Consider the following 27,836-nt stretch of genomic DNA (forward strand, 5'->3'; position numbering starts at 1 on the left):
TCATTGATATTTCCTTATTTATAGAGAGGAAATATTGTAGATTTACTAAATGATAAAGGAGGATTGCCGCTTTCATAAATGTAATTAAAAAAGGCTAAGAGACTGTCAATAAAGGTAGAAGTTGCATTTTTGTAAAATTCATAAGTTATGCCATCAGGCCCTGGTGCTTTATTGTTTTTAAGGAGAGAGAGAACATGAAGAAGCTCATCAAGTGAAAAAGGAGAATCCAGTTCATGCGAAACAATAAATGGATCTGCATAAGAAATTGAGGAAACTAAAGGAGGATTGAGTAAAGTTTTGAAATGAGACACGAGAGTGTCCATAGAGATATTGTTACCACAGATAAAATGCTTTCGACGGAAACTATTCACTAAATACTAAAACTGTTTAGAGTCGAAAGCAGCTTTAAGTTTATCGCATAAGGAGGAGTAATATTTTCTTTTAAGGCTGGTACAGAGCAAAAAATACTTTTTATTTTCTTCACGATAAACGTTTTTCACTAAGATAGAGTTAGTTTTCCGAAATAGGTTCAAGAGCCTCAAGGCCCTTTTTCTTGCTTGGAGGCAACTATAGTCAAACCAAGGATTTTTCTGGTAGGAATTAAGATATGAGGATAAAGAAGCAGGAGAAGGACATGAGTGCTTGATGCAGACCGTCAAAATGTCGGCATATTGTTAAGGATCAGCAGGAAAATGAGAAACTTCATTTATTTCATTATCTAAATTCTGCCTATAAATATCTCTATCTTTTCCTCTCCAGATAAGCTGAGGAAGAAGTGGCAACGTATCATTGCTTATTACCTGTTCTAAACGTATAGAGAGCGATAAAGGCAAGTGGTCCGAGTAAGTTTCACTAAGAACGGAAAAATGATCAATAAACGGTAGACAGTCGAATGATACACAGCCTAAGTCATTCACCGAGCAGCCCATAGAACCAATGAAAGTGAATGCACCCTCCCTATCATCTTCAAAACGGCCATTCAGAATTATCAGATCATTATTATCACAAAACACTAGAAATCGTGAACCGACCTTATTTAAAACAGTATCTTTAGATGACCTGACAGGAGAACATTTAGGATTGTTGAGAAGTAAGTCGTCTGGGAGAGTCTGGGACAATCCAATCCTAACGTTAAAATCACCCAACAAGATTAATTTTCCAGATGGACACAACTCTATAGATTCACAAAGGTTAGTGAAGTCATTATCCCAGTCATTATAGTTTAGGTATACCGGAATTACAAATATGAGTTCACCTTTTTGCCTGGAACAAACCACAGTACGTCCTCCCAATGTAGAGTAGTAAAAGTTATTCTTAGAACGTTTTATTCCACATAGCATTCCACCACTAGCCCGCCCATGCTTGGAGGTTCTCCTAGCTGAAACCCACATTAAATTATGATCTGGAAAATAATTGTTAAAAAAATTATAAGAGTCCTCTAAAACAAAAGTTTCTAAAAGAAAAAAAATATCATATTTTCTCAATAAACATAAAAAAGAAGCTAAAAAATTTACAATTTTAGACCGCAACCCAGAGACGTTGTAACATATTAAGGAAATAGACGTAACAGCAATGGATGTATTCCTCTGACAGACAGCCGGAAAATCTTTTTAACGTCCCGCGACGAACTGACGAAGATAGATCCGGGGTTACCTTACTGGCCTGATGAGCAACACGAGCGAAGTAGTCCTTCGGTAAGCTATCAGATCGGAGAGCAGACACAAAATCAGAAAGATTTCCTCCAATTAATTCATTGAGCTACTGGAAGCAATGTATGGGAAAGAGTTATAAGGCTACCAATAAGAGCTGCAAATATGTCGTTAAAATTTGAATAAGTAACCGATTTTTTCCAGTAACTACTCTCTTTAAATTGAAATCAAAATTTGAAAGAAAAGAAGCATTAAAATCATTGCTATCATAAAAAAAAATAATTAAAAATAGATGGATTATGGTTTCCAACAAGAAATAACAGAATATCGTTTTACAATTTGTTCTTTATTGATTACATTTGATTAAACAAAATAGCACCTAATTTGTGGATAATTTGTGGTTTTTTTAACAATGTAGCCTAATCAATAATTTATTTTTTTTTAAATATACACAACCAACAGTTTTGTTTTAATTTACTTAAGCTTTAAATTTCGATTCATATTTCACAAAGCTTAATTTGTAACAAATAACTACATGTTTATTTACAGTAATATATCTTAAAAGCCGTAACTAAATTTAATTTTAGTCTATTTACTAAAATGTTTGTTCCCTATTCAGTAATATTGTATATATGTACATTATGCTTTATATTTTATTTTTTAATTTTTTGTTCTAGTTATTTGTAATATATTATTATACGGTAATTTATTAGTAAAATAATTAATGCAAAGGCAGTTTTTTTATATTTTTATTACCATATTATTTTTTCAATTAAACCACTCTCAATATTGATGCTCTACTTATTCTATTCTATAAAACCTGTAAAACATTTTTTTTTTTAAATAAAAAAGATAATTGTAATAAAGGCTAAACAAGTTTATGGATCAATTTTTATTTACAAAATATAATTACATAGTTATTAAAATCTAAATAACTTCATTTAGATTATAAATTTAGACATTATTTTTTCAAATTTTGATTTAAAAATCTCCAAAACTAAAAACTAAGTGTTCGAAGTACGTAATTCAATAGTATTGATCAACTTGAATTTGGATGTAATGAAAGAAACAGCTTCTTCTTTTTTTTTACAAGGAAGTCTTTAAAAGTAATAATTAGAAAAAATTAAATTAACATTAAATTATAAATTCCTAAAAAAAAGTTAATAATAGCTAAAAAATAGTTTAAACCAGCGCTTGAATTTGAAACAGTAACCATAAAACTTCTTTCGATCTGCTTAATTTTATCACAAAATTTAGAAAAAAAAAATAAAAATAAAACTTGCATTTCATTTAGCTTATAAAAATTAACATATTTGTGGGAAACTTTGCAAAGCCAAAAATCTTAGGTGACAAGGTTGATAAAATTTCAAAACTAATTATCCTTTGCATTCGAGTAAAGGCAAACTAAATGAAGTTCAAAAAGCTACATATTATCTTTAGGCTGTGAAAAAAATGTAGAAACCACTTCGAAAATAAAAGTGGTAACATTTCCCAACTCGGTCAAGCCTTCAGACTATGTTGATTAGGGCTGATAATCTTAATAAACCCTACATTGTATCGGTGTTGCACATTCCCCGGCCTCTTCATTTTGTAACAAGGCAAAGAAGACAGGGATACATTTTTTGGGTAGCCCCCCCCCCAAAAAAAAGCCTGTAATGAAGAAAGAAGTGAAAAATTTAAACTGGCAAATTTTCATTATGGTGCGATGCTAAACTGGCTAGAAGCTTTGGACTAAAATTTCTACATACAAGGTTTGCAAATGAGACATTCAGAAGGCCCAACAATCAAGTGACACTGAAAACCGTACGTAGTCGGAAAAAAAAAACAATTCTAGCACCCTAAATATTCTCATCAAATGTAGAACATCTAGAATCAAATCTGTTTAAAATCTCTACATCTACGTTTCTAAATTACTCTTCACATTCTCTGCTTATCACACTATTTGTTAACATTGTATCTTCCATCACCATTTTTCACTATACTTCTACTAAAAAATAATAAAAGAACTTCCAATTCTATAGCTAATATGATTTCTGTAAATCTGAATTTAAATACAAATTCTTATTCACAATTAAAGCATTCATGTAGGTAAATAACTTTGTACTCCAATACAAATTAAATACTATTATAAATAACATCATATTTTTAATTTAGACTAAATATTTCTTTTGCTTATATTTTTTTAAAAGAATTGTCAATGACTTTTTTAAGAGAAACATAAACAAATAAAAAAAAAATATTTGGCATCTTACCTTTATTTTACAATAACTACGATCAACTTTTTTTCAGATTATCAAATATTTATTTATTACAAACATTTTGTTTTATTATTTTTGTCTTTTTTTCTAATTCTGTCTTGTTTTCAATACTAACTAACCTTAAATTTTGTTAACCCTACAGACAGGTTACAGAACAGACATTAATGTTAATAATGCTTCAATGGAGTTTAACGGATCCCAGGATCTCGTGCCCCAAATACATTAGTTCAAATGTTTAAACTTTTTTACTGAAAGCAAAAAATGGACAATACCAATCATGAATTTAAAAAAAATGTGGAATTTACATATGATCCCATTTCTCTCGGTAAGCACAGTGCAGTTTTTCTTTTTCTTCAATTAAGCTAAACAATGGATTTATCCGTTATTACTGTTATTTCTTTATTATAATTAAATCACAAACTTCACAAATACTATTCAATTAGTAAGTTATCATCTACTGAATACATATCGTATTATTAATATATTTAAGAAATATAACCAACTGCAAATCGGGAATACCTGGTATTCAATTACTTAATGCTTACAATACGTCTAATTAACTTGCAGTTTTTTAATTGCTTTTGCTAAATATTAATAATATATGATGATATGATTTACATGTTATTGCAGCTTTCATAAGAAATGACTTCATGCATTATTTTATTTCCATTTGTACAATAAAAACAAATTAAATGCTTCGTTTGAAAAAGAAAGAGTACTTATAACGATTATCGAAATTACGTGCTTGAGTTAGGTATATTGTATTATTTTTTTTAATCAAGGCATATCTTAACTTTTAAATTCTTTAAACTATAGAAACATGTAATTTTCGTTTTTGATGCATAATTTTCGCGGTCTTCTTTCTTTAAAAACAATTATTGAAACATAAACTTTATACTTCATTAAAATTTAATATTTAATATTTACGATAAAAAATAATTTTGGTGCTAACCAACAAAAAACCTAGTATCACAGAATTACGCTTTACGTGACCAAATTGTAACAACGGTTACGTTGCGTTAGGTAGACAGTTAGTTACCTTATCGTCACAGACTGATCTTTTCTTTAAAAAATTAATAAAATTTAATGTTTAAATTTCAAAGCAGTTTTAACATAGAAAAATAAAACAATTTTTTACCTATAGAACAATATGTAGATGAAAATGTTTGAGATTGTTTGACTTAGTGGAAAACCAAGTAAAACATATGGAAAGATTTTTGTTTGTTTGTACATAGTTTATGTGCATTTATTCGAGAAACTAGAGTTTGTGCATTATAGCAAATTTTATTATGTGATTTTTTTCTTCTTATTTTTCTTTCCCTTAATTCTTACACTTTAAATTCACCCTTTGGAACTTTTTAAGAACAAAAGTTTTTGATTAAGCAGTAATGAAAAATGCATCAGATGGAAATCCTAATTAATCCAAAGGTTGTCGGGAAAGATTCTCAATTTTTCCTCGAATAGAAATTCAAATTTCACTAATACCAAGCAGCCATTGAGCCTGAATCCTTGGCGCTTTAAGCGATTGGCCACTCCAGGAGTAAATCAGAAAAGAAGACAGAAACTAATTATAAAATTATCTCTCAAGACTGAGGTATACAAATATCTATCTTGGCAACTGTAACCGGAATGGATCTGAGGCACTGCTAGGTCTGAATAATAGTTAATGATGGAAAATTGTTGATTATACTCTGTCGGCAGATTTTGGAGGAAGGTAGAGAAGACTCTTAATACATTTATTGACTTCATTGTCATTGTAACCAAGTAAAGTTTAGAAGTCGAGGAACAATTTACAGTCTTACATAGTCTTCAGTCTATTTGCCTTAAACCGACGTACTAGAGTGCAAATGTACTTTTCGAAATAATTTGTTTTCCCTCAGCTCTCTTTTCACACGTCGCATAAGTTATCATAATGAAGGATGTTGACAGAAGTAGGTACAAAAGAAGTGCTGGTATAAGCAAAGGCAGTTGGACTCAAAAGTGCTTCTAAAAGCTACTGGCCAAGGAACAAAAATCTATTTTAACAGGGGCAAGTCCTTGCCCACAAATCAGGGTGTTCTTCCACTTTGAGAAGTTTGTTCTCACTGTACTGCTTCCAAGATTTAATCGGTATTGTTCTAAACTCCTAAGATAGTAATCGCGTGCAACATACTTGGTTTTGACTTACAGCATCCACTGAGGCAAACCCTAACTCATCAACACTTCTGACACATTGTGGTGTTGTAAAAGATCCATAAAACTTTTGAATTAGGAAGTACGGGTGACCTTACCTCAGTTTTTCTGTATTTTAGAGGGCTGCAACTGTTACAAATTTAGTGGGCGCGCGAAAATCTCTAACAAGATCATTTTAGCTTTTTTTAATAATCTACAAAGTTTCTTTTTAATACACTGAAAATCTTTTTAATGTAATTTGGAATAAAAAAAAAAAAATTCGGAGATACAAAAAACTTTTTTCATTTTTAATTAAGTAAAATTCTTAACAAATAACAACTAGAAAAATAAAAAATAATTAAATTTATGCCTCCATTGTAAATAGAGGTAACGATAACAGTACAATTGACTACATTCAGTCTTAATTGCTTTGCTTTTATTATAATAATCTCAAATAAAATTTGTATTCTTTCTCATCTTAAAATAAACTGTATTAATTATTATCTTGAAGTATACATTTAAAATATAAATATTCTGATGGTGCAACAAGTTGTTGTTTTCGCCAATTTTGCTTTTATTTTCCTAAATTTTCAGGAGGGGGCTTGAGAAAGAGGACCAAGATTCCTTAATAACTATAATTAAAGATAAATTTGTTGTTTTTTTTTTATAAGATATAAATTTTCTTGCATTTTAGTTGTTGCTTATATTTGAGAAAAAAACATTTTGAAAGTTTACAAATTTTTTTTGTTTAGTCCTCCATTTTAATGGTGGTAAGTTAAGGCCACGATAGTATAAAATTTTGGACTCCAATTAGACTTATAATTGTATGTTTTTTGTATGATTTTTTTTTTTCTTTTTAATTGTATAATGAAATGAAGAGATTGTATATGATAACCATAAAAATATTTTTTTGTTTAATTAACTAGACTCATTAACAATTAATTTGTTTTAATTGTTTTTTAGGAACTACGTGCATATTTAATATTCTTAATTCATTATATCTTACAAGGATTAGAAATGCATCAAAAATAAAAATCACTAAATTATGAAATCAAAAAGGGATATATCCGAATAAATGTTATTCCAATAATGTAAACGGATTAAGAAGGTAAATATTTTTAGTATTTTATAAATATTTATGAAAAATCGGGCCCAAAGTTGAAATTAAAAGTTCTAATTAGCGCAGAAAGATTTTTTGTTTAGTTACAAACTTAAAGCCAAATGGTTAAACTTGGAAGACATTCCCAGTATAACAAAAAAACGCATGTAATATATTATGTACTTTCAGAGAAAACAAAATTATCGTGAGAAGACTTATTTCTTAGTTTTCTTTTTAAGTTTTTTTTTTCTAAGGATTTCTTTTAGTTTTCCCTATGAACTAAATCCAGAGTTTCGGTTTCATTTACATTAGGGTGTATGTGACCATATCAGACCCTCTCGCACGAACAAAATCACTAACCTTTGTATTGCTATTTATTTTTCTGGTATGGTTTAAGGTTCATAATTATTTATATTATGTATTCATATCACAGTACTTTCATTTTTGGGAGTGTGATATATCAGAAACTGAATGTGCTAACAAATTCTATTCGTTTTTTTTTGTGATATCAAATACTAATACATCTAAAATTAAAACTTGAGCTATTTTTTTTTAAGCCCGTACCAACTGGGAAGTTTTGCAAGAACCTAGGGACAGTAGGGTGCGCTGAGGACGTGAGAATTTCTTCCATGTTTAACCAGGAGAATATGTAATGTAAGTTGATAGCAAGCGGTAACTTTAGATGTTATCCAAAAAAAATTTACAACTAGTGATGATAAATTGTTACTTTCAGATTAATTTCAAAATTTGTAAAATCTAAATAAGCGTACAGCAATATTCCAACAAATGACAGGAGAAAATAAAAATAAAAATGATGCACCTCTGACTTATAATTACAAAAATGTATGCATGGAAGTATATAGAAAAAAATACAAGATACAATGGAATTAAATTTCTAATTGTACATCCAGAAATATAACTAACATGCAATAAGCGCACAAACACGACTACAAAGTAAGTTTATATTTTGTACAACGGTATTATTTACATTTACATTGTCTGCATTTTACTAAAGTTATACTTAGTTTTTTAAAGTATATATTTTTGCTTTTTGAAAACCAAGTGTAAAATTTACGTTAAAATAAAGTTAAAACTTTACAGCCTCCCTTACTAAAATTTTATTATAACAAATTTACTTAACTTTATTTGTTAAAAGTTTATTATTCATTGCTTAGAGATGATTAACCATTTCACTGAAAATGGTGTTTTAAAGTAATCCTAATTCGTTGGTCTTCAAAATATCCTTAAAATTATTTTTTTTGGGGGGGAAAAAGGTCATTCTGAAAAATGGAACTTTCATCTTTAATGAGATTTTTTTTTTTTAATTTATTCAACCTTATAATAAAATTCCAATTTATATGAAAACCAAACGTCAGTCGTTCTTTTAGAAGTCCTTAAAAATGCATGTTATCCGTAAAATTAATCTAACATATTATTGATTTTTGAGGGAAAAAAAGAGGTGTTTTTAAAAGATTTCTGAAAATCATTAAATGGAATAAAAAAAGTTACGTATAAGAAAGACGTATTTTGTGTAATAATCATTACAGCTCATCATTAATAATTGTGAATGATTATTTCAATAATGTTTATCATTAATGATTTTTTTTTTTAAACTACCGTTTGGTTATCGAATAATATTTGCGCTTCTATAAATTTAAAATTGAATACTTTTGGACTTACAATATATAAATATATTTACAATTTTTTTAAAGTAATTCTAAGGTTTTCTCTTATTATTGCAATTAATTAACTTTTATTGACCTTACTTGGTTTTTTTTTTTAAGAGGAAAATAGAATGAATTTATTTTTTTCAATTTTTATAAATCCATATCCATATTACTACGTTTCAAATTTAGTTTATACCATTTATTATTTTTATTCATCCATTTTTTTTTCGCCAATTCAAAATATTGTTTCAGCTAAAAAAATAAAGCAATATTTTCAATTTAGCTTATTATTTTTCTTTTATCTAATTTACTTTCCACTTTTAAAACAAAATTTCTTATGCTTAAAATTATTACAATGAAAAGAAAAGAATTTATACTAATAGTAAACAATAGATTCTATAAAATTATCATATCATACCAAAACCCTCAGATCCTTCATTTATAGCTAATAATAGGGCCCTCTCGAATTGTTCATAGCTGTCATAATCTGGCAGGCACAATTGGTTAAAACTGAAAAATTAAAACAATAATTAAAAGCTTATCTACAAAGTTTGTATTGTAGGAGATTGCAGCCTCTTAAAATCAAAATTAAAATTGACTCTGTTTCTGATACAAAAAAAAGTTAGATAGACAGTCGTGGTCGGAAAAATTAGTTGGAATGGGTTACCAGAAAATCGTATTATACTAATTAATAACACTGTATGAATTCCCATTTCTGGACTTTTTTTTTTGAAATTCGGAATCTCAGCGTACATGTTTATTTCTTAGTAAAACTGCTAGGAGATAAAGTTGTACATTACAATACTGATTATATATATTAGAGGGAGGCTTAATCCTAACCACCCTATTTAAAAATGAGAAGTTATTGAAATTGAAATAGAATAATTGATTCTTTCTAATTAATTAATCTGATCTAGGAAAGGAATTAGCTCAGTGATCAATGCACTGGATTTCCATGGAGCGATACCAGGATTGAATTCAGCTGCTAGCCCTTAGTTTTTCTCGTCCTAGGAGCTACTTACTACTCTGTTCGCCATGAAAAAGATGTCTTAATGAGTAAAACTATCAGGAGACCAGAATTGCACTACAAAAATCTTACCTGAGACCCACACCGTTTATCAATTATGAGTAAAAGTAAGTTTATTGATTAATTTATTTAAAAAAACACACACAGAATACTCACCAAGTATGAGCGGTAGGTAAATTTCCAAAAGTTGGTGCCGGTGTTAATTGAAACCGAGGGCTTAATTCTCTGAAACCACCTGGCGGAAGCTGTGAACTTCCGGTCGTGAATTGAAGCAATCTGGCCATTTCTTCGTGTGTAAAATTACAAACGGCCGCCCAAAACCAATCCAATATCCTACGAAATTCTGGCGATGAACCGTTGATAACGTGGTGGGCACGAAAATCTGATACGCTATATTCACCAGTGCCACACATTAACAGCTGGAAAAAAAAGAGTTTAAAGTTCATTAAAGTTAACATTTGATAAAGGGAGTAGCGGAATAAGAGGGGTCTGGCGGCCCCCACCGGTTTTGAAACAATCGACCCAAAAACTTTGGAGGAGACCGAAAAAAAATTTTTTGAAATTTTTTCCGACCCTCTCCAACCCCACAAAAACCCGTAAACGAGAAAAATGTGTTTTTTTGATATTTTAATTTTTTTCGAGCGTTCTAATCCTTTTAAAGCGGTTCCAACGCAACTAAAAAATTATTTTGGATGTGTAGATGTTCCCTGAATTTTTTCGGTTTTTACTGTACAGTTAAATGAAGTGAAACATAGCTTTGAATCCAAAAAAATCGTTAAAAATCGGGATTTTTTAAAAACAAGTCTTCGGCATTTTGGGCTGACTCGATGGAAAATGACGGCCTAACTATGGTTGAAAGATACACTCTTACTCTACAAAATAGCGCAATTGAAACTCAATTTGGTTGCTTGTTGTCTGCGATAACTCAATTTGAGTAAAACGCGAATTTAAAAGGTATGCGATTTTGGCCTATAAAATAAGTCACAATTTAATTAAACAAAAAAAGCACCAAAAATAATGTTCGTATAAAGGTATTCTAAATCGCTGATCAAGAATTTGATGTCAAAAACATGTTTTGACAATTGACAGCTGTTAAAAATGCTGTCCACAAAAAACGAAGAATTCATTTTTTTTCAATTTTTTTTAAATGCACGGATAATTGTTTTTATTTTCAATTCATTGAGGTACATAACTATAATCTTGAATTTGATGATAAAAGTATATGTTGATAAAACGTCATATCACATTTTTTTAGTTTGATTTTGTCGAAGATGTTAATTTTTTGAATTTTTTTTTAGCTAAAACAGAGATGCCACCAAAAAAACGAAAACTTCCAAATGATGAATGAATGATGAACCTGTAAAAAGGATCTTCAAATCTTTTTCTGTCATTTCGGGAAAGTCTGATACATCGTCTGATGTCAATGGTTTGAAGATCCTGATGCTGACAAGTTTGAGAGTTCTGATAATTGTCGTTCCACACGATCACGATCTTGCGGAAAAGTTTCGTGATGACTGTGGCTTGTTGATGGTAGATTCGGATCCGAGGAATTGGATTTGAAAACTTCCAAATGATGAAAGGTGCATAAAATGCGACCTACTGTTGCGATACGGCACCGGGCAAAAAAAAGTCATTACTTCAGAAGAAGAAGCCAACTTGTTTTCGGTTGAACTGGACAAAGAAGTGGATGTAGGAAACGTTCTGTGCGGAAAATGTCGTCGTTCAACTCGTCTAGTCAGTGCGGATCCGAATTTACCATCAACAAGCCACAGTCATCACGAAACTTTTCCGCGAGATCGTGATCGTGTGGAACGACAATTATCAGAACTCTCAAACTTGTCAGCATCAGGATCTTCAAACCATTGACATCAGACGATGTATCAGACTTTCCCGAAATGACAGAAAAAGATTTGAAGATCCTTTTTACAGGTTCATCATTCATTCATCATTTGGAAGTTTTCGTTTTTTTGGTGGCATCTCTGTTTTAGCGAAAAAAATTTCAAAAAATTAACATCTTCGACAAAATCAAACTAAAAAAATGTGATATGACGTTATATCAACATATACTTTTATCATTAAATTCAAGATTATAATTACCTCAATGAATTGAAAATAAAAACAATTATCCGTGCATTTAAAAAAAATTGAAAAAAAATGAATTCTTCGTTTTTTGTGGACAGCATTTTTAACAGCTGGCAATTGTCAAAACATGTTTTTGACATCAAATTCTTGATCAGCGATTTAGAATACCTTTATACGAACATTATTTTTGGTGCTTTTTTTGTTTAATTAAATTGTGACTTATTTTATAGGCCAAAATCGCATACCTTTTAAATTCGCGTTTTACTCAAATTGAGTTATCGCAGACAACAAGCAACCAAATTGAGTTTCAATTGCGCCATTTTGTAGAGTAAGAGTGTATCTTTCAACCATAGTTAGGCCGTCATTTTCCATCGAGTCAGCCCAAAATGCCGAAGACTTGTTTTTAAAAAATCCCGATTTTTAACGATTTTTTTGGATTCAAAGCTATGTTTCACTTCATTTAACTGTACAGTAAAAACCGAAAAAATTCAGGGAACATCTACACATCCAAAATAAATTTTTAGTTGCGTTGGAACCGCTTTAAAAGGATTAGAACGCTCGAAAAAAATTAAAATATCAAAAAAAACACATTTTTCTCGTTTACGGGTTTTTGTGGGGTTGGAGAGGGTCGGAAAAAATTTCAAAAAATTTTTTTTCGGTCTCCTCCAAAGTTTTTGGGTCGATTGTTTCAAAACCGGTGGGGGCCGCCAGACCCCTCTTATTCCACTATCCCTTTTGTTAAAGCTTTATTTTTACAAAACGTCAACTAATTCAAATGAGTTAATGTACTTTCTTTTTCTTAAATTTACACAATTAACTTGCTCTGTCTTGAAAGAAATCCTAGACATGTTACTCCTCTTCCACAGACAGGATGTCTTTAGACTAATGGCGTTTCAAACAACTGCGGGGATTTCTAGAAATCGTTAGGGAAAACGTGTTGTTGAGGTTTTTAATTTGATTTTTTTTTTTTTTTTGGACCTGTATTGCTTTAGGAGGTCTTTCACGAATATCTTTAGGTGAGTGTGTATAGTGAGTGCGTGACAGTTTGCCAGAGTTGCATGCCATAAATCAAATTTGCATTTTATGGCTTCGTAGAGGAGTTTTATAATTATATAGAGTTTAGATCGTTTTTTGAGTAAGGTCTAAACAATGAAGGTCCTACTAATCAATTACCAACTGTCTCTTTTGAGTACGTTACTCTCATACGTTCTTGTTGAACGTTCCTTACTAGACGTGTGACTAAGCAAGACCAAGGCAGCGAATATTTTTGGTAAGATAACGGGGATGATATAATCAACAGTCAGGTAGTAATTTTGTAATTATTAAAAGATTTATGATAATGTGTTCGGAATGAATTTTTTTATAACCTAAACTTAAACTCATTTTTTAAATATTAACGTTTTGACTTCTTTATTTATATCTTATCTTCTGATACATTTTCTCAGCTCTATGTTTTTTTTCAAAAACAGTTTTTATTGAAAATTTTAAAATGATGGTAATAAGAAGTAAATTAATTTTTGTTAGTTTATTTTAAAATTTACATGTAATAAAATATCTGCAGTTACCTCTAGTTCATTTTCGTCGAATATACTTAGAAGATTATCCGGAATGAGATCATTCAATCCGCGAAGAAAAGCCTCAACTTCATCCTTTAAATTTATAGCCAATCTATATTGAGCTAAAGCATCTAAATATTGATGCTTAGTTTCATTGTGTACTCTAATTTTACTTCCATTTGGTACCAATTCTACTAACTGTGAAAAATTGAAATCATTATTAATAAAAAAAAAATAGTTTTGCTTAAAATAATTAATTAATAAAAGAGTAAAGGAAAAAATAAATTACTTTATTTAGCTGGCCACTTTTATCATACTCTTCTTCTACAAAAAAAAGATCCATATCTTCTACATCATGCTCCAAAATGTACTTTACTTTTGCTAGATATAAATCAGGATCATCCTGTTCAAAATACTGAAACCAAATTTTTATTTATGTACATATGAAAAGTCCTGTATTATATATAATTAAAAGGCAGCTTTTTAAAAGTTAATTGAAGATTTAGAGTTCCGATAGTAGATGATTCAGAGCAGTCTATTTTGAAACTAATGGTAGTTTTTTAAAAATGGTACACAGTTCTCTAGAATGAATTAGCTCTACAGAGATTAACTGACTGACCAATTCATTCAGCAAGTGTAGTATGAGATGAAAACATAAATGAAGTCGAATACTCCTCACGAAACTGATTAATCTACCTCTGAAAATCCAAAATTGGTCAGGGATACAAAAGACACGCTTGCTAAGACGGATAAAGTCAGAACATTATCCAGCACTGGAGATGTAACCAATATTCTAAGCTAATAGGTAATAGGTCTTACGCTAGATCTATTTTGAACTGGAGCTTTACTTCTAGATGCCACTTGTAGAATGGATCACGTTTTTCAACATGAGTTTTATGCTATTTTGGAGAGCATCAATTGTCTTAGTGCTTCGGCTCTGTTCAGTTAGTCAAGCTGCACTGATAGAGCTACATTCTAGGGACTCCAACTTAGGTCGGTTGGAGGAAAAATTGGCTTAACTGCTTTCATTCTTAAGCTGAATGATGTGAAATCTTCACAGCATTCACCCGCTGTATAAACGAACTTGTGGTTTTAGAAAGACTAAAATTTGATCCAAATAGGGCTTGATCGAGAAGTTTCATTGTGATTACTTAATATGGGGTATTTCAAAGGCATTTTAATAATAGATGATGAGGAAACTCCCGTAGATCTTAAATTAGATGATTGGTTTGTTATGACTATTACCTCTTAAGGTTTTTGACTGATTCGTTTGAAATGCTGTGGATTTTAGACCAGGTCCGTGTCAAAGGGCTCGAGAAGCTGGTGGTATACTTTATTTTTCTTACAAGTAAAAACAATAGTTAACACCAGTAATGAAGGTTAAGAAAGAAATACCTTATAGTGAACTCTTAAACCAATTAGTTGGGCTAAAAATGATCGAGTAAACCTTGCCCTAACCAGCTGTCTATAACCACCGCCTAGGGCCGATTCATAAAGACATTTGCCGACTACACGTCCAGCAAATTCGTAATATTTCAATTTTAAATTTGGTGGCCTCCTCTGATTTGGATGTACAAGTGCCTACAAAAAGCAAACAAACAAACAAAAATCAACACAGACTTGTTTTGTGATTTCATTCTATGTTCTTACCATTTGTATTTTTTTTTACTTATTTTTATTACCTGTTGATTGTCAGAAAATCCTGTAAATAATAAATTTTTAGGATCAAAAAGTGCAGCGCATATGAGTTGAAACCATTCTCGTCGAAGTCCTCCCCAATCAACGCCTTGAAATAAAACAAAATTAATAGTAAATTTCAATTTTTTGAAACTTAAAATTAATTAAACCTTTAATTATTTTGAAAAGTATGTGTATTGAAAAGCATGGGCAAAGCTACGCGAGAAGATTGGACGGTAGAGTTTTGAGTCAAAATCCGGCTACATTTTTTAGGGTTTAATTATTTATTTTTTAAAATTTGTCTATGACTCCGGAAAGTGAATAGCGATGAACATTTTAATGTTCATTTTCCAAAATATTTACGCTTCACTCAGTGCAGATTTAAGCAGGGAGAATCAACCATGGAACCCATTATCAACCATTGTAAAGAGGCTGATATTTCAATAGTTTTATGAAAATAATGTGGCTTTCATTTGGCTGTAGATTTTAAAGATGGCTTACGATAACAGAAGGTTTGCTCAGAATACTAGTTGCAGCTGCAATGTCCAGCGAAGACTGATAAGACTCATTAAAATAACCTTTTTCTTCGTCTGCAAGATGGTACAAGAAGATTTTCGCAGGTTAACGTTAGTGGTTCCTAATCGCTACTTTTTATCATACTTTACAGAACAATATTATTTTAAGAAAACTTCTTTTTTCGAAATACCTTGTTCTCCTTGAAATGTAATCTCAAAGTTTCTGCACCAATCACTAACTGAATATCCTTTTGTAGCTTTTATAGACTAAAAACAAAAAATAAGAGTCACACAACCCAGATTTACGCACACATAAATACAAAGAATTCCTTTTAAACAAAAAAAAAAAAAAAAGAAATCAAATCAAATAATATTTTACTTACAGATTCTAGAAGTTTTTCTCTATTTACTTTCATGGAAAGTTTTTCATGATAATGTTTATGATGAAATCTTCGAACTTCATGATAGAAAAATTCTTGTTTATCTTTAAATGTTTCAGAACCTCCTGGAAGAGTTTAGATAAAAGCAGAGATGGACGTTAAGAAAAATAATAAATCAGATTATTGTATGATGTTGTTAATAAAACAATTAAATTGAAAAAGCGGAAATTACCTATATTTTTCAAAAGGAAATGGGTAAATGTTGCTGCTATGACATTCCTGTCGCGAGACATTAGTTCAACTCTAGGTTGACAGCCATCATCAATTACAAATGACGGGTGAGAAGTTTGATTATTTTCTCCTAGGAAATGGAACTATAAAATGGAAATTATTATTATTTTAAACAAATCTTATATTTTATTAACTATTTATTATTACTATAAAAGGCATTACAAAGTCTTCTTTTCGTTCATTTAACCCTTTCTTAAAGAGGAAGGTACTGTTGAGGTGTCGATTTTATGTTTTTATCATAGATTTTTGAGATTCCTTGAATAAGAGAAAGTGGTATTTAAAACTTTGTCTGTGAGGCTATCTGGAGCATACTCCATAACGGAAACTCGAAGACGTTCAAATTTTAAATATATTTTTCAAAAAAAAAGAGATTCAACAGGCTTATTAGCATACCACAAGTGTTAAAGTTAAAGGTTAAGAGGCTGATATTTCAATAGTTTTATGAAAATAATGTGGCTTTCATTTGGCTGTAGATTTTAAAGATGGCTTACGATAACAGTAGGTTTGCTCAGAATACTAGTTGGAGCTGCAATGTCCAGCGAAACTAATAAGACTGATTAAAATAACCTTTTTTCTTCTTCTGCAAGACTGTGCAAGAAGATTTTCGCAGGTTTAACATTAGTGGTTCCTAATCCCTGGGTCATACCCAGATATTTTATGAACTAGGCCACTTCATGTCATTTAGCTCACGTTTTACCCTCATGAAGTGATGTAGACAGCAGTTTCTTAATTTCTACTCATTTTTATTTTAAAAAACTTCCAGAATCTACGGTACGGTATTCGGATAAAATAATAGTCTTCGTTAATGAATCAGATTAGGGTAAACGTTTTGATAATAGAATAAAAATATGGACATAGTTTCTTTATTACACCCCGAACCTTCATTGCAACATTCGTCACGGTGTCCATTTAATTCGAAGGCCAAAAGCGGGAGATGATCATTCATCTATAGAGGCAATATTAAAAATATTGTCAAATTCTTTGTTATTTACCTTAGTTGATGGACATAAACGGAAAGTGATCAGCCTTTTTGGTATGAACTTCAATAGAAATTCTTTGATTGTAAGTTGCTTCGGTGAAATATAAACTAAAACTTTACGTGGTTTTAAAAACTTCTCTCCTTGAAAACTTAAAAGTCTCGCTTCATACCATGTATTATGGTTTCGTACATTTTTCTGTACAACTGCTGTATCATTAACTAGTAAACAATAAAAAAGAAGTATATAATAATTATATGCGTTTTACTGTCTTTAAATTTGCAAAAAAAAAAAAATACTATAATTGAACTTACTGCTAAGTACAATACAATCGAAATAACCATTACAGATGGTGATTCCGCAATAACATACTTGTACTTTAAAACAACCTTCTTTTTTTAACATTAGGCCAAGCATAATTTTGCCAGTTGTATGATCGTATTCTAAACTCCAAGCTGCTTCGAGTTCCTCTACCAAACTTCCGATCTAAAAATAAATAAATATTAAAACAAAACGTTGTCAAACAAAATTGAGTTAATTTCAAAATCATATACTACAGGGGAGAAAAAAAAATTATACAATGATGTTACCTGTTTTATTGACACAGTATAACCAGCAATCGGATCAGAATCCGTACCAAATCTACACAGATTGTTGAATTCATCGCGTGGTTCAAGCGCTAAACTGTGTGGTAGACCAATTGTACAGATAACTGTCGACGACGGCCGTACAAAACTTGTTTTCGCTGGATCTGGTGGGCCTGACGGAAAGTAAACAGATCAAGTAAGGACTTAATTGAGTTTAGAATATGGAACAGGGGAAAAAAGGGTGAGTGAGCCATAGAGGGGAGGTTCCTTTAAATTTTAACTTCTTTCTATTAACGTCTAGTAATGAAATTAAGTATCGTGGACGAGGGGACGGAAGCTCATAATTTATTGACATTTTCTCAAATAAATAAATAAACAAATAATAAATAAATAAAGCTATATGCTGGACTCTCGAGGGGATTTCTCACTTACTAGTCCAAACTTATTACAGCTTTACCGAACCCGCTTCAACTCATAACCAAAAAAACTAAGTAGACTTAAGGAAATGTTTCTGTAAGGTTAAGGTCAATTCTAAAAAAAAATTCCAACTATTGAGACTTATTTCCTTATGTTACTATGTGTAAGTTAGGATGTTACACACTTCAGACTTCACAACGATCTTTAGCATCCATTTTTTTGTGCAATAACAAAACAGAATTCGCAAATTCTTGATTGTTTTAATAAAGTTTCATCGTCTTTGACAATCCTAAAGGCCGAATGAAACGTCTAATACCTCGTAGCTTTCTCCCTGAACTCATAAGATCAAATATCGTCCCATAGGTAGAGAAACTATCTTCCTCAGTTTTCTTGTCATGCAGGCACACACATTAATTGTAAACTACTAAATAATTATTTTTTAAAAAACACACATATAATTAATTACCTGGCAAAAATGATTTAATAAATGGGCTTCCATTAATATGTGAATTACCAATTAATATAGATATTCTATACTGTCCAGCTTGTCTAATAGTAAATTTAACTACAGCCGTATTGGCTGTTTGTGGTTCTGTACCGCCCAATTCTACCAAAGTGGCCACCCTTCTATGTCCTTCACATTCGCTAATTTCAACCACTAACCGATCAGTATCACAAATAGGATATGGTTGACCATTACGTTGGAAAAACTGTAAAAAAAAAAAACAAAAATGTAAATTAATTTTCACATCAAATAAAACAATACGTCTCTCAGCCATTTCAAGCCTAGATTTATTGCGGTTTAGTAATTTGAATTTCGAATTAGACCGCGAATTTGTAGCCCACTTACACACGCAAAAGAATTAGTTGCATCCTTTAAGGTACATTACCTTCCAAGGGCTTTTTCACAAGCATTTGAATAGAGTATTTTGTCGAAGACATCCGACTGTTCTTTTTTTTTAGTGTCTTCTTTAGCCAGAAGTCAGGCTTAAAGTTATTATTAAATCGCTCCTCCTTACATTGCTACACATTATGCGAATCACTATCTACCTAATAATGGACTGTGAATGGACAAAAAAGGCAACCTGTGTGGAGGCCATTACTTTTATTGTATTCTCATAATAGAATGAAATTTTTAAATACTACTTACTGATATAGTAAAGGAAGTTGATTGTCCTACAGGTTGTGGATCCTGCCAATGAAACTGTACAGTAGTATTTCCGCTGTGAAGATACTTCCCGGTGACATACTGCAGTAGGGAATGTTTTGCTTCTGGTGCTAAAGAAGGTTGCGTCATAGCGGCCAAAGTGACTAGTCCTGCTACGGACACTGACACCACCAGCATTCCACCTATATTGTTACAGGTAATTCAGGTATATCTATAACCTTTTTTTTGAAACAATGAAATCAATGAATCGTATAGAGGAAGGTAATGTCGGTGGTGGGAGGGTTTTGAGCTAAAACAAAAATTTTTTACCAAAAGTCCAAGCGTCTTGATGGTGTGAATTTTTGACAACTGCACTCCATAATTCAGCTTTTAATAAGGTTAAATCTTCTTTTGAGGCGGGTAATGCTTGCCTCGCAGCACTCCAAGTTGGAAAATCTTTTCCTAATAAAAATTTAGCCCGTGAATCTTCTAACCAATACACATCCTCTAAAGATGTTACATCTTCTTGTAATAACCTATTTAGTGAGTTAAATTCTTAATTAAACAAGAGGTTTTTTTTGTTTGCTACAAAGAATGAAATAAAAATAAATCTGTCATACCTATGATGGTGGTGATGTAATCCTAAATCGTATAACCATTGCCTAAGTATTAATCTCTGTTGGAGAAGCCTTGCAGCTCTTTGGAGGCGTTCTTCATCTTGAGGATGTAATTCCGGCAAATCCTCAACTGTTGCACAACTTACCAGACTAGAAATTCCTGGAGGACCAAATTTTTTGTAGATAACTAATCAAAGATTGTTATTAAGATTTAAACATAGTTTAGTTCTTAATAATTACAAATCAGAAAAAGCTTTTACTTTATTACAGAATCGTGGGAATTATTACTTTTTTAACATATCTTCTTGATTTAGGGTTAGACTGCCCAGCAAAAAAGGGTTGTGGGTTATATTATGTGTAATATAAAATTGGGAGAGAATTTTTTTTCAGATTCCTTAAATATTTACATAATTGTAAAGCAAAGACATTACATTAATGACATCTTTTAAGACCATCATACTAGTGATTCACGACAGAGGAAACGATGGAAGTAAGGGAGAGGACATTACCGAAAAAATTTAGTGAAGAAGAAACTGAGTCAGTAGGGTCTCTCGGAGGATGACACCGAAATGGTGAACAAATAAGATTTAAGAACGCATGCCATCGGGGTGAAGAAAGAGAGGAAGATCATGACAGACGGAATCTTGGAGGAAGAGGGTGGTCGCTGTTTGGCTAACGAGGAGTGGCATGACAGAAAGAAATGAAGAAGTACCTTAGCCTAAACGGATAATCCGAGACTAATACAAAGATTAAACAAGACAAATAAGATACGATTAAAGAAAGGCAGAATGTTTTACTAGTATTAAATGAATGTGAGTATTTATGTTCATGCGATGTTGGTGTAAGATAGGTCCGGCTAAGTTTGAAACTTCCCTTCAAGGGCGCACTTTACTACAACTCAGCACCCTTCCATTAATCATTAAGTTTTAGAATGGTTAGAAATTAACACCTCCTACTCAGCAGGTCACTGAGCCGAAGAAGAGAAAATTGCCATTGTAACAAGGTCATTTGGCTGTGGCTCAAGTACTGTTAAACTTTGCAACCTTCTCCTCCAAAAAAGATTCTTTCTATTTGAAGAAATCTTAATGGTTGTTTTTCAACTTTCTTTCTTACTCTCTATTACTGTGAGTTAGTACTGCAGCGATCATCTCAATTTGCGAAATTGAGTTTTATCATTAGATTAATTATTTTTGATAAAAAAATTTCAGGAAAATATTTCTAATAAAATGTGTAAATTTTATGTTTGTGATCATTATATGATGTTTCAATAAAATTGTAGGAATCAAAAGTATCATATCTATGCTGTAAAGTGGCACATCTGATCAACCGATCTTCTTTAAAGTTGGAAATTCATTCCCTAATTTGAATTGTATTAATATTATTTAGTTGGCAAGTTAATACAATTAAGAATAATGACAAATTAGAGGTATCTCATACCAATCTCTCTTGACCAAGAATATAATCAAAATAGCAAAGAAAATATTACTACTTCTCAGTAGAACATGTTTAACTAAACTTTTCTTCTAAAGAAACAAAACTAATGAAATAGAAAAAAATATGGTGACACGTAAATGGGAAAATGTAAAACATTCACTGGAAGATATTATAGATGTAAAGGATTGTAAAAGACCCCAATAAGAATGTTAGACCAAAATAAACTTACTAAATTATTGAAAAAAAAAAAAAAAACCAGTCGAATCCAAATCTAAGAAAGACCCTGCGTCCAGGTCGATATCGATTATAGACCTCCCCTATTTTGTAGGAGAAAACATAGTAATTAAACTCACCTTATATTCGGCAAAATATTATAGTTACAATTACGAGCTTACGCGAATATTACTGACTTTCGACGCTGGGAAGGAGAAGCCTTGGTGATTTATCCCTATTTTTTGTAGGCTCGTGCGTTTTGATGGCGTTGATGACCTGACTATCGTCCCACAAATGAAGTATAACGCAGCGAAAGAAACTACCACATCAAATGAGAAGACTATATTGGATATCGATCTACTGGCTATGTCTTACATGAAAATAAAAGCGCCTAATAGGCTGTGAATGGTGGTGTAGAGATAAATCTGCCCTTTTTTTTTTTTTACTAATTTTTGTTTTTACAAAAACACTTAAAAACCATGATTTTGACGTTTTAAGGTTTTGGGGAGTTATATGAGTTCGATAATTTAAAAAAAAAAAAAAAAAAATTATTGAAATTGGTGACCCAACATCTTATTGGTAAAGGATCCAAAAGAACATCTCGGTTCTCCAAGACAATCAAATCTGGTGTCTAGTCTTCTGTTTTAGGACCTCAGCAGAAATACAAGTATTAAACTATTTTACGAATCAGTGTATTTGTGAGAACTTGTGCGATTGCAATAATTCCTTTTACCCGTTCAAATAATTGTTTAACATTTTTAATAAATGTGTTTAAAGTAATTAAAACTAATAATTCTTGATTGTTATAAGGTACAAATCCTTTAGGTGCGTCTAATAAAAGCTAATGAATTCATTAAAAAAAATTGAACATCTAATTAAATTTGTAACATGCAATTTTCTCATTTATTGTGTTAAATTAATTCGTTTCAATCCCCAGAGACCTCTTTAATTATGCAGCATACATGACTCCATTATAGAAATAAGGTTAAAAAAATAAAATAAAAGTAAACAAAAACCGGTTGGCACTATTGTTGCTGATGGTTGCAACATATAACCTTCCAACCATTTTTCTTGGTTTTCTCTTCATTGTTACGTGTGTAATTTTAGGAATTCTTGTAAATTCATGTTGTATAATTTGTATAGCAATAAGGAGTAACTTCTAGTAGTTAAAAAAATACTTTTTTTTTGTACATAAGTATTTCACATAATGGAAAATACGGTCTAAGGCTATCACTGGCTCCAGATTAGTTTGTATTCTTCGAGGGACTAAGAGCTATAATCATGATATCTTTAAAACTTCTTGTGAATTATTGGGAAGATAAATCGCTAATTAATCAAAAACAAACATCAAGTTCAGCCCACAATGGGTCTGCTGTATGATTGTTTGTAATCCGTAGTTTTGCATAATTTGAGAGAAGAATAAGAATATTGCTTGTTCAATTGTTCATTCTAAACATCATTAAAAGTAATCTGCGTCAGCAATTTTTCATTAAATTTGTCATTCTTCTTACGATTGGCGGCACTAAGCAGTCACAACGTACTATTTCCAGGTGTCTAATAATTTCAATTCTTGAAACGGAATGACTTTTTTACGTACATATATCTATTCATCGAATAAAAAGCTGATAGTTTTGAAAATAGTGTGACGAAACAAACTTTAATGACTAGACTTTCATCATAAATGCCTCCTATCTCCGAATATGATCTAAAATAAATTAAGTGGTCATAAATAAATTAAGCACAGTTGAATGCAGTTTTCAATTATGTTTATTATTTTTGAAAGTGGTCCCAACGACTTTTCCTTCTTAAGTTTTTCGTCAGCAGTTCGGCCACCTCCATCCAATCTTTCAAGTAGATATTTTCAGTGATAAGGCACTTTAAATGTGAGTGTGAAATTGTCAGTACTGTAAATTATCTAATGTTTATATCCATATACTTTTAGATCGTGTTAAGATACCGGAACTTAGAGAAAAAATTATGAAGGAGAGAATAATTTTGCTTTCGCTCGGCTAGAAGCACAAGCAAGCGTCATCTTAGTCAGATCTGTGAGAACTAAAATTATATGTAAGTAAATCTTCATATCGTATAACAATTGCATGTTTATTGCACTGAAATCATTTTGATCTTCCGAAAGAATGCTGTCGAGTTTAAGATATATTTGTTGAATACGAGTATGTTGATGGGCCCTTGATGCTGGATGGCATCAAAGATTTTGTGTCTTTATAAACATCAGAGAGAATTTTCCTACTATCACTGGTTTATTGTACCATTTTCTTAATCCTCAGGCGAGGATGTATTGTTTTCTTGCATATCTTCTATTTTGATAATTCAGATATTTGTTTTAAGGTCCCTACTAAGATAGAGTAGTTTTTACGTATTGTTGAGTACATCTACCGTATATCCTGGAAATTCAAGTATGATAGATCAATAAGGTTTTCTCAAGATCGTTCAACCGAAAGTACCACTTATTGAATCAATTGTTCAGTTTTTTGATTTCTCAAAAATGGCCCCTTCGATTTTCTTTACACTGGATGTAGTAATAGTAGACAAGATTAAGATACTTCTTGGCGTTAGAAAGTTTAGGCTACATAAGAGTGAAATGAGACGTCCAAATCCCTTGATGAAAATATATAGGTCAAACGCAAAAGCTGCTGTATAAAACGTCTATTTTGAGATTTGGTGTAAATTTTCTTGATTGTGGCGAAACGGGTTTCATTTGCTCAGTTTTCGCCCATTTTTGGGCCAGATTTAATGCTCGCTCATTACTCTCCAGATCTTCTTGAGTAAGAAAAAATTTTCCATTCCTATAAATGTATCCTGCGTAGATTAGATGGAAACCCTATTGCTTACAGATTTGATACTCTTATCCAGTTGGGAGCTGTTTTCTCATTCTGGCGACATATTTTTCCTGTAAATGTCACATGTACGGTTTCGCCAGCTACATAATATGATTAGGAGTTAAGTATATTTGAAATTTGTAATATGAATAATATTTAAGCAAAAATTTTAGGGAAAGCAGTAAGACAGTGTCGAACAAGGATTCAAACCAGATTTTCTTTTTGCTTCGCCCAATGAATTTCGAAAACTGATCGAAACGCCCATGTTAAAAAATGATAAATTTTAGAAAAATAGTGTTAAATAATAATGAAATCAGGCGCCACGGTAGCCGAGCGGTTAGAGGCGAGACCTGCGAAGCTAATATGTATTGTGGTACTGGGTTCGATTCCCGGTCTTTAGGCCTTGGATTTTATTTAATGGTTAATAAAAGAAATTTGCAGTAAAGTATGTTTGCTAGTCGCCTCCGTCCACGACACCTAATTGGTAGTTGGACGTTAAGCCCCGCCTGAAAAAATAGGCGATTACTTTTTTTTTTACTTTAATAATGAAATCTGTCCCTAATAAGGTTTTTTTTTTTTTTTTAAGAGAATAACCTTGGAGTGTTTGTTGCTGCTTTGCTGAAAATAAAGTTGAGAGAGTTAGGAAGCAGAGAGTTACACGATCACGCAAACCTGCAACAAGGTAAAGTAAGTCCTATGCACGATAGACAGTTTCTAGATGTTTGAGGCCAAATTAACAACTGTATGTTTATTTAATGCTCTGTATATGTGATTGTAGTGTAATGGTTATATTAATGGGAATCAAACTAATCGACAGGACAATATTACACATTGCATATAACGGGTTCATTAAATAGTGAATAGTTGGCAATTAGGGTCACCATGATATGTCATTATGTCCACCATATTATGTCGTAAAATGAAATTATTAAATGTCGTAAATTAGATTGAATCAATTTTATAGGCGTATCTTGCGTTTAAGCTCCATCTAAAATAATTTTCGAAGAAAGAAAACATGCTTTAATATGGCTTACATTACTACTCTATTTTAGCATTCAAATGCAACTTTGATAAAAAAAAAAAAAAAGGTTTGGCATTACGTGCTGTATAGAATATACAAAAGTCTTTACATGAATTTCCAGGGTAGGCATTATTTTGAAAATTTAGCCCATACTTACTATAAGTAAAGTAGGTGTTGTGAGCCGTGATAAAAAAATTCAGGCCTAACCATTTTATTTGAGACCGCCCCCTCCGGAAAACTTTGGGTTACTTTAAACGTAAGGCCTTCGTTCTATAGCATTAATTCGCTTTTATTAAACCGGTTGCTTTATTAACTATGTTTTATTCATTTGCCTGAATTGACTGCGCAGAACTTTCTAAATTTTACAATGTTTCTAAGCTTTTGTGCGTGGGAGTGGGATGTTTATCCCAAATAGTTACTATAGTAACTACTAATTAATTTATAATAAGAATGCTTGTAAAATATTTATAAAAATTTAGGGTTAATTATAGATTTAGAGACTTCGGGTTGGCCTCTAATAACTGATAGTTAATTAATTAATTTCTTTTCAATGTAAATAAGATATTAAATGAAAATTGTTTATTCAGTCTTAAGAACTTTTAAAAATAAAGGTATTGAATGTAGTCTAGATATAATTTTTTCTTCAGAACTATGTAACCACTTTGCCTATTAGTTTTTAAAGTGTCACTGGTGGTTAGCTTATTAGCTATCTTAACATTTTTATTATCGTGCTTAGTAACTAGTGAATAATTTAAAAAATACCTGAAGATGTACTGTCCGATGAGCGCATAGTGGTCATCGCAATAGAACAAATTTCGTCTGTCATATTTACAACTTTTTCAAAAAAAAAAAAAAAGAAAAAAGAAAAGAAAAAGTGATTAATGGACGGCTTCAGACGGAAGTAATTATTTGGACCCTAATAATGTGAACTGACTATTTATTTATTTATTTATAATTATTGAAAATTAAAGTAATAACATTTATTTTTTATTGCTTCCATTATATCACGTGTTTATTGTCATGGCGCGGGATGTTCTTGAGTATAGGTGGGCGCGATTATTAAATGTTGACTTAAACCAACGGAGTTTATAATGAATTTTTATCGCCTAATCTCTTTTTAGATTGTTATGGGCCCCGCGCGACCATATAAAGTAGGCATTACGGCCTTCATGAGCACATTTTGTTCAAAAAAATAATAGAACTTAACATTAAAGGTTTAGGCCCTCAAGGAAAACTAAAGTAACTAAATAGGGGTTTAAAGGGGGAGTGGTGAAAAAGAAATGGTAAATATATATATATTTAGAATAAGTTTGCGCAAGCGTGATTTTCCAGGGGAAAAGTAGGGGTGGGAGCAACTAATCGATCATATGGAAAATTGTGGGTGGTAGATTTTCCTGGAGGTAGGGGATGAGGCGTTTAAATGCCACCCACTCAGAAGCGCCGTTATTTTTTTATTTTTTAAAAGAAAAATCAGGTATTTTAAAAATAAGTACAATACAATATCCACAGTTAATGAATGAAATTGTCGCCCAAAAAAGGGAAGGCTCTAACTTCTCCCCCAAAAAACAGAAATTCAAATAAAAATAATGGGATGAATGCTGACCACTGTTTCACTGGGGTAGCTTGTGAATAAAGTCACTATATTCATTCACAAGATCAATTTACATTTCTTTATACCCTTTATTGATACTTCTCACTTGGTGCCGTTGTAAAAATAATAAATAATCATATTCACCTCCCACAAATTTTGAAAATAAAATCATGCTGTCAGTAGGTTCAATAAAATACTTAAAAAAAAAAATAAAAATAAAGTAAGTGAGGAATATATTTAAAACAAAGAAATTTCCAAAATAAATGATCAAAATCACCTTTTTCTTTAAACAAGCCATGTAAATGTTTAAGGTCATGCTCTTCTAACCAATTGTTTATTGCTGTTGTTTCATCCGGCGAGATGTACACGTAAACATAAACAGTCATTGCACTGAATGTAATAAATAAACCAGTTAAAGAAATGATTAATAAAATCATATAGCCCGCCATTGTTCTCAACAGATATCGTTTATATCTATTTTAAGTTATCACTGTTGGAATCTCAAATGTCGATAGTAAGTGTAGCAGTGGCATTATGGTGATAAGGTTATCAACTCATTGATAAAAAGTGATAATGAAAAATTCAATGTTTACCTCTTTTGTTAAACTAAAGTTTTTAAATTAGGAAAAAAAGAAGAAAAAAT

General features: G+C 31.3%; 1 protein-coding gene and 1 long non-coding RNA gene across 10 annotated transcripts; one reads left to right on the top strand and one right to left on the bottom strand.

Moving 5' to 3' along the window:
* Nucleotides 1-1,976: 1,976 nt before the first annotated feature.
* Nucleotides 1,977-27,819, bottom strand: LOC141448293 (apoptosis-resistant E3 ubiquitin protein ligase 1). Of its 4 annotated transcripts, none has more exons than XR_012454936.1 (18): nucleotides 27,471-27,819; nucleotides 20,101-20,257; nucleotides 19,811-20,016; nucleotides 19,484-19,683; nucleotides 18,800-19,043; nucleotides 17,920-18,089; nucleotides 17,644-17,815; nucleotides 17,345-17,550; nucleotides 16,294-16,435; nucleotides 16,065-16,186; nucleotides 15,873-15,948; nucleotides 15,172-15,275; nucleotides 14,885-15,070; nucleotides 13,779-13,904; nucleotides 13,499-13,687; nucleotides 10,008-10,270; nucleotides 3,902-9,334; nucleotides 1,977-2,469 (listed from the first exon to the last, which is right to left on the bottom strand). XR_012454936.1 is itself a non-coding variant. In XM_074116568.1 (17 exons), the coding sequence occupies exons 1-17, from the start codon at nucleotides 27,640-27,642 to the stop codon at nucleotides 9,232-9,234; spliced, it is 2,838 nt and encodes a 945-aa protein (XP_073972669.1). In that variant the 5' UTR covers nucleotides 27,643-27,819; the 3' UTR covers nucleotides 1,977-9,231. The 4 variants fall into 4 exon arrangements, 2 of the variants coding, with proteins under 2 accessions (XP_073972669.1, XP_073972670.1); XR_012454935.1 differs by having other exon boundaries at nucleotides 1,977-2,747; XM_074116568.1 differs by having other exon boundaries at nucleotides 1,977-9,334.
* LOC141448300 (uncharacterized) lies at nucleotides 4,093-25,716 on the top strand. 6 transcript variants are annotated; one of them, XR_012454944.1, is made up of 9 exons: nucleotides 4,093-4,232; nucleotides 7,022-7,166; nucleotides 7,715-7,811; nucleotides 7,891-8,111; nucleotides 9,742-9,958; nucleotides 16,181-16,399; nucleotides 19,516-19,697; nucleotides 23,687-23,808; nucleotides 25,168-25,716. It is a non-coding gene; the product is annotated as an uncharacterized lncRNA (long non-coding RNA). The 6 variants fall into 6 exon arrangements; XR_012454940.1 differs by having other exon boundaries at nucleotides 7,715-8,111; XR_012454945.1 differs by lacking the exon at nucleotides 7,715-7,811.
* Nucleotides 27,820-27,836: the final 17 nt, after the last annotated feature.

This window comes from Rhodnius prolixus, unplaced genomic scaffold (assembly GCF_049639745.1).
Source record: "Rhodnius prolixus isolate KJV_2025 unplaced genomic scaffold, Rpr scaffold_19, whole genome shotgun sequence".
NCBI classification, from domain to species: Eukaryota; Metazoa; Arthropoda; class Insecta; order Hemiptera; family Reduviidae; genus Rhodnius; species Rhodnius prolixus.

What these genes read in the sequence shown, in the direction of transcription:
- LOC141448293 (XM_074116568.1), bottom strand. Translation starts at nt 27,642, where the DNA reads ATGGCGGGCTATATGATTTTATTAATCATTTCTTTAACTGGTTTATTT. An exon ending in CAACTTCCTTTACTATATCA is followed by an intron (nt 19,044 to 19,483) that starts GTAAGTAGTATT and finishes TTTTTTTTACAG; the next exon opens with TTTTTCCAACGTAATGGTCA. An exon ending in GTTTATGTCCATCAACTAAG is followed by an intron (nt 16,436 to 17,344) that starts GTAAATAACAAA and finishes TCCATTTTATAG; the next exon opens with TTCCATTTCCTAGGAGAAAA.